The sequence below is a fragment of the Solea senegalensis genome, linkage group LG14, assembly GCF_019176455.1.
Source record: "Solea senegalensis isolate Sse05_10M linkage group LG14, IFAPA_SoseM_1, whole genome shotgun sequence".
Lineage (NCBI taxonomy): Eukaryota > Metazoa > Chordata > Actinopteri > Pleuronectiformes > Soleidae > Solea > Solea senegalensis.
In genome coordinates, this window is record NC_058034.1 from 3,364,427 (window position 1) to 3,377,271 (window position 12,845).

At 39.8% G+C, this 12,845-nt stretch overlaps 2 protein-coding genes across 2 annotated transcripts; one reads left to right on the forward strand and one right to left on the reverse strand.

The window, feature by feature from the left end:
- Positions 1 to 362: 362 nt before the first annotated feature.
- Positions 363 to 7,423, reverse strand: hdgfl2 (HDGF like 2). Its single transcript, XM_044044174.1, has 16 exons — positions 7,177 to 7,423; positions 5,938 to 6,014; positions 5,383 to 5,524; positions 5,096 to 5,278; positions 4,581 to 4,703; positions 4,438 to 4,506; positions 4,149 to 4,329; positions 3,936 to 4,020; positions 3,522 to 3,813; positions 3,283 to 3,416; positions 3,128 to 3,195; positions 2,948 to 3,018; positions 2,762 to 2,863; positions 2,413 to 2,566; positions 2,161 to 2,311; positions 363 to 1,469 (listed from the first exon to the last, which is right to left on the reverse strand). The coding sequence occupies exons 1-16, from the start codon at positions 7,246 to 7,248 to the stop codon at positions 1,358 to 1,360; spliced, it is 2,016 nt and encodes a 671-aa protein (XP_043900109.1). The 5' UTR covers positions 7,249 to 7,423; the 3' UTR covers positions 363 to 1,357.
- Positions 7,424 to 8,746: 1,323 nt separating this feature from the next.
- Positions 8,747 to 12,461, forward strand: LOC122780835 (fumarate hydratase, mitochondrial). The gene has a single exon (XM_044044175.1). It carries the CDS (start codon positions 8,812 to 8,814, stop codon positions 10,309 to 10,311), a length of 1,500 nt encoding a protein of 499 aa, XP_043900110.1. The 5' UTR covers positions 8,747 to 8,811; the 3' UTR covers positions 10,312 to 12,461.
- The last annotated feature ends 384 nt before the right edge of the window (positions 12,462 to 12,845 follow it).

Consider the following 12,845-nt stretch of genomic DNA (forward strand, 5'->3'; position numbering starts at 1 on the left):
AAACACAAATAAGTGCTACATCAAAAATAAGTGATAGAATCCCTTACAGGTCCAATGAGTAAGAATTGGTGACATCTAGTGGAGAGACTGTAACAACCAGATGACTACCCCACTCATTCCTCCTCTTTCCCCAGAGCAACAGGGGATTATAGTGGCTTTTCAACTGCATATTAAAATATATATATTGTTAACTGTCTTGGCAAGTGCATCAGATGGAAATGTACCCAGTCATTCAAAAGCCAGCAAGTAAAGTGGTAGGCTATTTGTATACAAACAGAAACAATCATCTGCAGAGTAAGGTTATTGCCAGGAAAGCAAATTAAAGCAGGTTTTACACATCAAGGAATGAAATAGAAACAAAGCCATGCTGAGATTTTTATTCATCTCAACTAAGCAGTAGAAATGCTTTAATTTATATAGCACTAAAAACACCTGTTGTATGCACGTAACAGGAATTGTTAAGCAGGCTGCAGCTAGATGAGATTTCAATTGCTTTTAAAAGGGCAGTTTTCGATCTGTAAATTGATTCCATTTATTATGCAACATACTGAATGCAGACACTACGAGAAGAGTGGGAGGTGTGTAATTCCACAGCAATTAATGATTTAGACAAAAGTGTGGACGCACATATCTGGAAGCCAGGCTATAAAAAGTAGGTGGACTTCAGTCGGGGAAGAACAACAAAAAAAAGTTTCAGACTGGATAATTATAATAACAGATAATAAAATACTTAAACATAAAAGATTTACAAACAGTACATCACCACTCTCACAATGCCATACACACAGACAAGAGGCGTTTGTGACACTTTAGGCTTTATAAAAATAAAAAAAAATATGAAGCCAACAGATGTAAAGGCTGCACAAAATCTTTCCACTCAATTCCATTCAAACTCCCCACAAGAATCCTTTTGATTTTGATCTCATACTAGCCCTGTCTACATTCCTGTTACAGGTGCTAAAACTGTCATCATTCAATCAACATACAGTATGAACAACCAATGTAAGAGTTCATGTGGTAGAACGAACAAAAGTAGCCACGAAGCAGAGGTTTAGGCTGAGGATCCAGGACAGGCCAAGTGTCTTATAAACGGATAAGGAAATTTCCAGAACAAAACTGATTCACACCGTGCCACAAACTATCACACTAATAAGCTTTCCTTTTTGCTGGGATAAATACACAACTGGTGTGAACAAAAGGGCCTTCTGGCTGAATATCATATCGTACAAAATGTCCAAAACATCAACAGTGATGTGACAGGTACTGTAGGGGATACTGGGTGTGTGTTGTACGATGTCAAACAAAGAGGCCACCGTCTTTTTGTGCTTGGTTCACTGCACTGGTGGTTAAAAGTCTTTCAGCTTTCAACTGTAGATGGTTCCGCCTCTGCAGAGATGGAGTTTTCTTCTTCTTCTTCTTCTTCTTCATAGCTGTGTGTCTGTTGTTCAACAGGACTGCTTGGGCTCCGCCTAAAGATAAACAAAAGTCAGTCACAAACCAAACAGTGCTTCAATCACAATAATTACCAGGACGTTAACCAGGGTTAACCAGGTAAAAATATTCAATGGTTCCATTAAAACAGAAATATGGGATTTTGTCAAACTGTATTTTACTGTGCAAGCATCTACATTAAATGGATATCTCAGGTTTTTGAATTGTGGTTCTATGGTTTGGTTTGTGATTCTAGGTACTGACATGCTTGAGCGCAGCTGTAGTGCCTGGCTTGTACATGAGACCAGCAGACACTCACTGTTGTTAATAACATGGCTGCCAGCAATGACGCAGGGGAAATGATTTTAGCCACTCGTCAAAAAAAGAAAGAAAAAATGAATTGATGCCTGTTTAAGTCAACAATATCCTAAGAATAGGTTTACCCATATCATGATGTTTTGCTGCTTGATTGTGTCGTAAAGATGGTCCTTTCACGCTGGAAACTCAAATGAGTAAACCACACACTCTCTCGCACCAAAGTCAATAGAGAAAACCAGTGTTTTTAATTGGCATGAAAAAAGGAATGCTGCATCACTTGGGTAAATCCAAACACTTGGTTATTAAGTGCAAAAAATCTAAACTATTCCTTTAATACACTTTCAGCGCGTATGCCTTGACAGCTGTAACTAAAGCAAAGCATTGTATTTTACTTGACAACTGGATGTTCACCTGTTTGGACTTGAAGTATCATTATCGTCATTATTCTTCTTTCCCTCCTCCTCCTCCTCATCCTCCTCCTCCTGGGCAGGTGATTTAGGTTTTTCCTCAACCTCCATATCATCTTTTTTCTGCTCCGATTCCCCGTTCATTGGAGTAGAGTCTAGAAGGGCCAAATTTAGATTCATATAAAAATGCAGGATAAACCGAAATAAGTTTATAAAACTTAATTAAAAAGGTAGGATTTTTATTCATTTGTTTTACCTGCATCTTGTGTCTCCTTCCCATTATCTTCCGGTTCCTTGTCTTTTGGAGGTGTAACTGCTGCTTCTGCCTTTCCCACAAAGCGAAGTTTTAACTTGTTGTAGACATCACTGGCTTTTTCCATGACTGCATTGCTGGCTTTATACCGCCGGATCTAAATTATCAGAAGTAAAAAACCATTAGCGTTAACATGTGTAAGAAGATTTTAACATGACACGTAAGGTGGCAAACTACAGCATCAGACACAGCGATATATATACACTGGTGGAGTACAACAGAAAAACATTCACTCCACTAGTTTCTTCTAGTAATTTCCAGAAAATTAAAACCAATGCCGCAGTTAATGCACCTTCTTTAATGTGGCAATAACTTCAGCATTCTTATGGAGGATCTGGCTGGTGACTGGAACAGCCTCAAGCTCTTCCAGGGCCTGTAGACACCGATCTATGTCCTAGAAATCACAAAAATACACCAGCATTCAGTTTTCAAGCTCAAACTAAAAACAGAAAAAAAAACGATTCAACTTGTCGCTCACTGGGTTGTCCACTTTGAGCGCAAACTTTATATCTGTGTGGAGTTTCTGTAGCCGCTCTTCTGGTGATGGCTCTGCATTTGGACACACAAAGCAACGGTCACTTTATTTCATTATTAATTTCCTTTTCACTAAAGCAATATTATTGGGGCTTCAGTATGTGTCTGTGTATGAGACACTGACCCTTTTTCTTTTCCACTTTCTTTTCTGGCGGCCTCTCTGGTTTACGTTTGGGTTTTTCAGGCTTAGATCTAAAAGAAAGACGATTCTCAGGTCTTAGCATATTAAGATTTAGTAAATGAAATTATATTTCAGTCTGTTCAACTTTATGCACTCACCTGGCTCTGGACTTTTCCTCTAATCGTTTTGCTTTCTTCTCTTTTAGCTCTTTCTCCTTTCTTTCTTTTCTCTCCTTCTCCTTCTTTATCCTTGCTTTCTTCTGGTTGTCTGGCTTTTTTGATGGTTTCTTCACCTTTTCATGAGAAAAAGGATAAAAAAAAGGATTAAAAAAAACCAATTGCACTACTCGAATATGCTCTCAGTAAGCAGGTATATTCCCTCCAGAAACAACTGTTACCTCAGCTGGCGGTGAAGAATCAGAGTCAGAAGGGGCAGGAATCGGAGGTGGAGGTGGTTTCTTAGACTTCTTCAGTGGGTGATCATCTACACCTTCGTCTGAGCTACTGCTGCTGTCACTGTCACTTGCTTTTTTACTCTTGTCTTTTTTCTTTTTGTCGTCCTCTTCCTTCTCCCTCTCACGTAGCCGACGGAGCTCCTCTGCCTCCTCCTTTTTCCTGCGCTCCTCTAGCTCTCGTCTTCGTTCCTCATCGCGTTTCTTCCATTCACTGATGCGGTCAGGTTCACTGTCACTGTGACAAAACAGGGCAACCTATGATGCCTTGTAGACTGGTAAAGTGCAAACTAGAATTCATAATAGTGTATAAATCTGTGGTGCATGAGTGGGTTAACAGAGGCCTTTGAGCAGACAGACCTGTCACTGTCGGAGGAAGATGACGGTGCTCGTTTTGCAGGTGCCGGTTTGGGTTTCCGTGCACGAGGCTTTGGTGCAGGCTTCTCTAAAGGAGAAAAGGGACGATCATGGAGCGCATGTTAATAAAATCGAAAAAAGGTCATGAGACCTTCTGATAACACACGATCAACATGCCTATGGACATACACAAGAGTTCTAACTGGTTTGCTGTACCTTTCTTGCGTGCTTGTGGGCCCTTCCGAGGCGGTGGATCTGATTCTGATTCAGACTTTGAGCCAGACTGAGATTCTGAGCCAGACAGAGCTGGTCTAGGTTTCTCATCCTCTGAATCACTGTCAACTACTTTCTTCTCTGACCCTGATGCTGAACCTGAATCCGAGTCTGATGTAGCCTTCTGTAACATGACAGAGAGGAGGGAAATGAGAAGGAGATGGCCCAAAACAATCAAAATCTTCCAAAGCAACAACTTACAATGTATTCATTAATGAGACAAATGGTTCACCTTTTTCTTTCCCCTGCCTCCAGCTTTCTTTCCACCTCGTCCACCGGTTTTCTTCTCTGGCGTAAAATCCTGTCAGAAAATTGTGTTAACACTTACAGGTTCTTTAGTTTTGGAATCATACCATGTTATGTATGTGTTATTACCTGGTCACTGTTTTTTCCAGTATCAGACTCTGAGGGTGTGGGTTCTGACTCGGAGGGGGATCCACTCTCCTCTTCATCTCGGTCACTGGATGAGCCTCTGGATTTTTTAGGAGGAGGAGGCCGCTGAAGAGAAAACGCGAGCAAAAGAGAAATATCCTTTCACTCACACACACTCAATTATTTAAAGCTGCAGTGCATACACTGCCATGATATTTGTTGCTGTGTAAATCAAATGACTTCCTGTGTGCAATAACAGAATTTTGCCAGGCAACACAATATCTATACACTGCTATGTGGAGCCGATAGGCTTAATCAGCATTGTGTGACCTCACTTGACAATGGTTTGAACATAAAATATTGTAACATATGATTATATTCAAAAGTTACACATGATAGTTTTAAGGCAAACAAAGTGACAGGTCAAAATTACTTCAGTTATTTGCGGCTCGTATAATTAACACTGGTTATGTGGGGTGTTAAGAAAGGGTAGGAAGGGTCAATATGTGAACAACTACCTTGGGAGCTGCTGGCTTTCGCTTCACGCCTCCTCCTCCCCTTCCATGGTCTTCGCTCCCAGAATCTGAGTCAACCTCACTTGCTGAATCTGCTTTCTGAGGAACGGCAACCTCTTCGTCATCTTCATCCATGTCACTTCCTTTTCCAGCGTTGTTGCCCTCACTGTCAGATGAGCTGGCTGGCTACAATCAAACCATGACAGAAAGATTAATACACAACATCCTGAGTATTTTTTTGGAGCATAGGGTAAAGCCAAGTTGTGGGTGCCACAGTAGATCTGACTTACTACAGGTGGTGCACTGTAAGAGGCATGTGGATTGTTCTGGATCTCCCATAAACCTTCATTGAATCCCTTCCTTTTGTTGGGCTTTCCGTAACGCTCTTTGTACTTCTCATAGGAAAAAAGGTCCTTTGCTGCCAGGAATGCTCTGTTAAAAAGGGAGGGATAATAAAACTTAACCAACTCTACAAAACAACAATGTCCTGTTGAAATAAAAAGTTGTTGACAGTAAGGAAGTTTCACATTGACTGGAGACATTAGAACAATGGACTGTGCCACCTAGTGGTAGATAAATATACAGCAGGTGCCACCTTGTCAAACTGATAGGTGCCTTACGCTTTTTCAAATACATGAAAACATCGTTCAACAATTGGTCTCCCAAACTGACACAAGTCAATATTTATAGGTAAACCTGCAAAAACAAACCCTAACAAGTACTGATGTGAGGCAACAAAAACAAAGAAGTCACAGTTTGATGATAAAAAAAAGCAAATTCAACCGAGTATGACAGAAATGATAAATGTAACAAAAAACAGTAAAGCAATAAAGTGTTTTACTCACGTCTCATGAGTCCCAAAGAAAAATATCGGAATTTTATTGGGAGGAGGTTTCACTGCTCCATCAGCCACATCCTCAATCTGTAAACAAGCAATACAAGACCAAATGACGAAGGGAGATTTTCTGTGTGGACCGGTGAAATTTAACATGATAATACCATACACTGTTTCATTGCCAAGTCAGTTTTAACATACAAGGAATTTGCTCTAGTGTTTTGCTGCACTAACAAACACAGTAACACAAAGATAGGATTAAAAATGGTTATGGATGAATGACATTTGTGATTAAATTGAGGGAAAACTCAAGCAAAATAAGCAAACAATAGACAATAGAGCATGTAAATGTAAACCTATAACGACAGTGATAATCAGTATTATTATTATTATCGTCATAATCATCATCATCATTAGTATTATTATTATAATTATTATTATTATTGTTGTTATTAATAACAACAACAATAATAACAATAATAATAATAATAATAACGACTTTTAATGAAATGTTGGCAAATAAATACTTTGATTATTATTTAATCTGGTACTTGTTTTCCTTTATTTAGGATATGTATTGGCCTACAAATGTGTATGTACAAATGTATAGAGGTCAATAGACTACATCTATACACAAATGTGTTTACAGATGTAAATATATGAGGGTAAGCTATTATATCCTTCTATGCATGTGCACTTTGTTTATAGCCATTACCATAAACACATATAGTATTTCGAAATGTAGTTAACGGTTTTATCAATGACTTATCAAGTTATATTATCGATATTTGTATTATCATTATTATTATTGCAATTTATTCGTCTTTTAGGGAATTTGACCTAAAACAATGTAGGAGGAACAACTGTTATGGTTATGAAAATGTGAATGTGTTGGCACTCAATGTGGTTATTTCAATTCATTTAGATTTAAATTTATTAAGTGGATGTGCACATTTGAAGGCGGAAACGTCTTCGTATCGTAGAGAAATGCGCGGTTATGTGGAACGTCATGAAGAAGAAAAAAAACATCGTTAGCTGTTTGTCTCCATATGCTGTAGATGAGGCAAACAGCATCTCCTGCAGATGCCGCCACTCGTGCACTAACTTCGGCCCTTTACGACAGCTTGTCAGCCCACTGAATTTAAGTTGTGTATCTATGTGATGTCCATGTTAGACAGAAGCACAGATACACAGAGAAGCTTCTCCAGCAACCCACCCCCTCCGCCTTCTGCTAGCTTCGTTCACTTACCCTGGCTGGCCAGTGGGGGTATCCCTTCATTTTAGCGAAGACCAGGTCTCCGGCCTGGAAGTTGTGTGGCATTGTCCTGCTCCTTTATGCAGCCCAGATGTAAGAATGTCCCGCTGAGCAGCCTTTCTGTGTCTCTCTGCGTTGGCTGTTTTCAGGTCGACACGAAACCTGGAAACGATGGGGGTTAGCTACAAAGCTAACAGTGAGTGAACTAACGTTACCGCGAGAAGATGCAGCGGCGTGAAGACAGATACTAACGCACAAAGTGCTTCCGGTAAAGGCTTACTTTGTGCTTCAAAATAAAGGTCCTCCTATTCCGAAAAAGAGCCACGAAGAAATAAACATATTTGAAATTAAATTTCGATATAATTAACTGATTTCAGTCTCAACATGACTCAAATCACGCAACTGTTTTCACTATTGTGGCTGAAAGCAGTTATTTGAAATCGTGTCATTGATCATTCGGAATGTACTCCAGTTATTTGGTAACTGGGGTGTTTCTCTTTCCAGTGTTTCTCTTTCCAGTCTCCTGTAAAGTGTGACTCTAATCTTAACAGTGCTGTGTGCTGATGTTGGAGCTGTTAATTTCAACGTCCCAAAGGGATCAATAAAGTCGTCTGTCTGTCTGTCTGTTAAATGAAGTAATGATGGTCCTCAGTTTTTATTCATCCTGCCTTTTTTATGTTAATGTGATCATTTATGTTCTCCTAATGTTTATATACACATTTTTTATATTACTTTTTTGTTGCTTTGTTGATAGTCATCCTCTTGTTTTGTGTTCCTCTTTGTTGCTGCAATACTGCAACTTTCCACAGTGTTATGAACAAGAGAAAATACTAATCATCATTACTAATATTACTGTCAATATATACATATAAATTAATCTGGGAGTTCACATAGCTACAACGAATATAGTCCAATATTACAATGAAAATAACCTTCAGTTGTTTGGGTGATAGAGGAGACTTTACTTAAAAGTCAACTAAACACATAACTTGCATTATGCTTTAAAGTGTTTCTGTTATTTAGCCTCATGAGTGTAAAGGCACTCATGTTGTATTCATGTTTTTTTTAATAACTTTATTTAAATGCTTTGTAAAGTTGTAAAGTTTCTCTATGACTATTAATGTTCATAAAAACACATTTAAAAATAGTATTGACTTAAAATTTCTTCCCTGCAAATGATTTCCACACAGGAAGTCTCACAAAATGATACATTTCATAACTTCGTAACTAATATACTTTATTTTACTGCCAATAATAAATCAACAGAAATATATACGCCATATTTGCCATATTCAAGAAATGTTTGAATACAATTATGCATATTAACTTAGGTTAGATACAGTAATTACATACATTTAAAATGACTAAATAATCTAAAGTTACGGTCCTTTATTCTACAAAGCAACGTTGTCGTGGCGGATATGGTATCATGCAATGTTATTGAACACTTTACTGATCCGGATAAAGCAGCCTGATCGTTTCTATCTGATAGGACAACTTGAGCGGAAGTCCCGCCTTTTCTGCTCTCCTATTGGCTGATGCACGATCGGTTTCCGATTCACCCAATGACAGATGACAATGTGGAAGGCAGCGCTGACCTCCCACTGTATTCACCTCTAACGCGGAGCCATGTTTCGGTCTCTGAGACGCGTTCAGCAGTTTAACTGCAAACTCCTGACTTTGCAAAGACTCAGCGTCAGCTCTAAAGCCCCTCTCTGCACCTCCAGAATGGCCAGTTCAGAGTACAGGATTGAGCAGGACACGTTTGGGGAGCTCAAGGTCCCAGCTGACAAGTACTACGGTGCCCAGACTGTCAGATCCACCATGAACTTCAAGATAGGAGGACCTAGTGAGCGAATGCCAATCCAAGTGATTAAGGCGTTTGGTATTTTGAAGAAAGCAGCAGCTGAGGTAAACAAAGAATACGGCCTTAACCCAAACGTAGCAGACGCAATCATCCAGGCTGCAGAAGAGGTTTCAGCTGGTAAACTGGATGATCATTTCCCTCTGGTGGTGTGGCAGACTGGATCTGGAACTCAAACCAACATGAACGTCAATGAGGTAATCAGCAACAGGGCTATTGAGATCATGGGAGGGAAACTGGGCTCTAAAGATCCTGTCCATCCCAATGATCATGTCAACAAGAGTCAGAGCTCCAATGACACCTTCCCAACTGCCATGCACATAGCTGCAGCCACAGAAGTCCACCAGGTGCTGCTGCCTGGTCTGCAGACGCTGCATGATGCTCTTGCTGCCAAAGCTGAAGAATTCAAAGACATCATTAAGATCGGGCGCACACACACTCAGGATGCGGTGCCACTCTCGCTTGGCCAGGAGTTTGGTGGTTATGTCCAGCAGGTGAAGTACAGCATTAAGAGAGTGAATGCTGCCATGCCCAGAGTGTACGAGCTGGCGGCAGGAGGCACAGCAGTAGGAACTGGACTCAACACCCGCATAGGCTTCGCTGAGAAAGTAGCTTCCAAAGTGTCTTCACTCACAAGCCTGCCTTTTGTGACAGCCCCCAACAAATTTGAAGCTCTGGCAGCCCACGATGCTCTGGTGGAGCTGAGTGGAGCACTGAACACAGTGGCCGTCAGCATGATGAAGATTGCCAACGACATTCGTTTCCTGGGTTCAGGGCCCCGCTCTGGCCTGGGGGAACTCATCTTACCGGAGAATGAGCCAGGAAGCAGTATCATGCCAGGTAAGGTGAACCCAACCCAGTGTGAGGCCATGACCATGGTGGCAGCCCAGGTGATGGGAAACCATGTCGCAGTCACCATCGGAGGCAGCAATGGACACTTTGAGCTCAATGTCTTCAAACCTATGATCATCAAGAATGTGCTGAACTCTGCACAGCTGCTGGGTGATGCCTCCGTCTCCTTCACCAACAACTGTGTGGTGGGCATCCAGGCCAACACGGAGAGGATCAACAAGCTCATGAATGAGTCTCTCATGTTGGTCACAGCTCTTAACCCACACATTGGTTATGACAAAGCTGCCACCATCGCCAAGACTGCTCACAAGAGGGGGTCGACACTGAAGGCCATAGCTGTGGAGCTGGGCTACCTGACAGAGGAGCAGTTCGACCAGTGGGTGAAGCCAAGTGAAATGCTGGGGCCAAAATGAACATTCTTAACACCAACTAATTCACCTTGGACTACTGTACCTTGTCTCCCTTGGTTTACAGTGTGTTTGTCCTGTGTTCAAGTCGAATGAAAATACACAAGAATTTAAAAAACTCTGGTTTTCTGACATTTTTCTTACATTAGTTTACACACTTGTTTTCTAATTTGTAAAGCATCAGCCAACATTCTTATTCCATCATCAGGGATGAAAGAGAAAGAAGCATGTACAATCTGTTTTCTTTATAATAATACTCTATATGTATTTATATAGCACTTGTCAAAATGAAATTACAGTGTTTCACAAATAAAACCACAAGTTAAATTTGAAGAACCGAAAACACACTGAAAGCCAGTTTAAAGAGGCTAAAACAGAACCAGAAATAATAAGATAAACACATGCAGGCTGGTCAAGGTTTAAATATGTATTGTTATAATAATGTATACAAAAAAGGCACATTTATAAATGAAAAAAATATGTTATGTACAAGTTTTGAGTACAAGTTGTAAAAGAAGGTGAACATTTCCTCCTCTTCTATTTGGTCCAGCTGACCTTTGGAATATCATAGTGCTCTCTGTCAGGGTGTCCAGGCGACAATTGAAACCCTATAGACAAATGAAACAATAGGAGATATGTTAGTTTATTCTGAGTGTTCTGTGTGCAACGTGGGGGAAAAAATTGACTGTATGTCAGTCACCCAAATTCCTATATTAACTCAAATTATTGTGTTGTTTTATGAGTTTGAATAAACAGTCAGTTTAGTTTGAATGATTCTCTGCAAGGTCTGATGCCATATTTACCTTAATGTGGTCTTTGTGTCTTTGAAGCTTTTTTCATGATCCACCTGCTGTAAGTAAAGAGACAGACACAAATAAATGTCTACAACATTGTGCACAATCGCTGTGACTTAAAAGTACAATAAAACCCTCTTCACATACAACTGAATAATGACTACAGTCAACCCAAACTCAGAAATATGGGTCTGGTCTTGAAGATCAAAAATAAATCAATGATCCTGTGTGTGACATTTAGGAAGAAATTGAATATACTACCCATAAGTATGCTTCAATAAGTGTTTAAAATAAAACATTGTTTTAATTATAGTAGGATTAGAATAAGCTATTTATGTGTCCTTTAGGCAACAGCCTTGCCATCTTGAGCCGCCACATTTGCACAGATCCCAGAAAAACCGGCCAGAGCAGGAGGAAGGAGCAGAGAATTCCTCCCTATGTTGTTATCAACAGTCTCGCCATTAGATGAAACTAAGCCTTACATACTGGACCTTTAAAACAAACATGAAGACTGTGTACAACATGTGTTGATTTTTAACATTATCCCACAGTTCTGTTCAGCAGACATGTTTACAAGTGAATATAGTTGGCTTTTTCTCACTGGTGTTTACCGTATAACTTGTACTTTGGTACAGTAGGAAAGTCAAAGAACAAAAATGAACTTGTTGCCTCATAAAGATAACCCGAGTGTTAATGTTAAACTACAATAGTATAGGTTTATGTGGTTAGGCCTGAAATGTATGTTTACCATATGATTATGACATTTTCTATCCAAAATGTATCTGTATTTTATTTTATTTCTGTTGTGTACTATTTTAAATCGGTGTAGTTTGTTCTAATATCACCTCCCCTGTGTCTGCATGTTAATCAGTGGTAAGCCTATTAATTCATTAAAAAGTGGACTTTCATACTGATGTTGTTGTCACAAACAACCAGATTGTTTTTGACTAATAAGCTGGGAAGATTGAGGTCTGCCACTTTTCAGCAGATTTCAACGATTCAAACATTTACCAAGTAAACTGACCTGGTTTTCCCCCGCTGACAACTCACCCTCTTTGCTTGCATCTTTTCAAAGGCTATTTGTGCCGGTATTCTTTTGCCAGCCTTCTCAGTTTTCGTCTCCCCGTCGTTTTGACTGGTCACAACCTGCTTCAAGCATAGTGTGCTCCCTTTATCCTTCTTCCTAAAAAATATATGTAACAACAGTTAATTAGCACTGGCACTGCGGCCACAAATGAGCAGATATTTTCCAGTGTAAAATAATGTTTTCACAGCAGTTGTTGTTGTTCAAATACATTTAAGATGTACAATTTTAGCGAACAGGATAACATAAGCCTCGCCTAAATAAAGCAGTTTTAATCATTTGTGTATTTTTCTGCACATTTAAACTTGTCTTTTACTGAATTAACACAAAACTCCCCCTTTCCCAGCTAAAACGTTACCAACACCATTTAATGTCAGAGCATTCTTCTGGACTATAGCATATTCTGAGATTTTAGAGTCATTCTCCATCTTTTGTTTTACTGTAAGGCCACAAACTTAGTCATGCAAGTACTGCTCCCAGTCAGGTTGAAAGGAAATTATTTTGTATTTTACGGCACCTGAAATGTTGTGTTACTGCCTTCTGCTGGATTAAATTATCTGTTATTTCTTCTCCTTGCTTTGAGGCTGCATCAGACATGCATCATTCCAGGACTTTGAAGTGAAGGATTCAAAGCCATTCTGTAACCCAATGTTCTGTGAGCA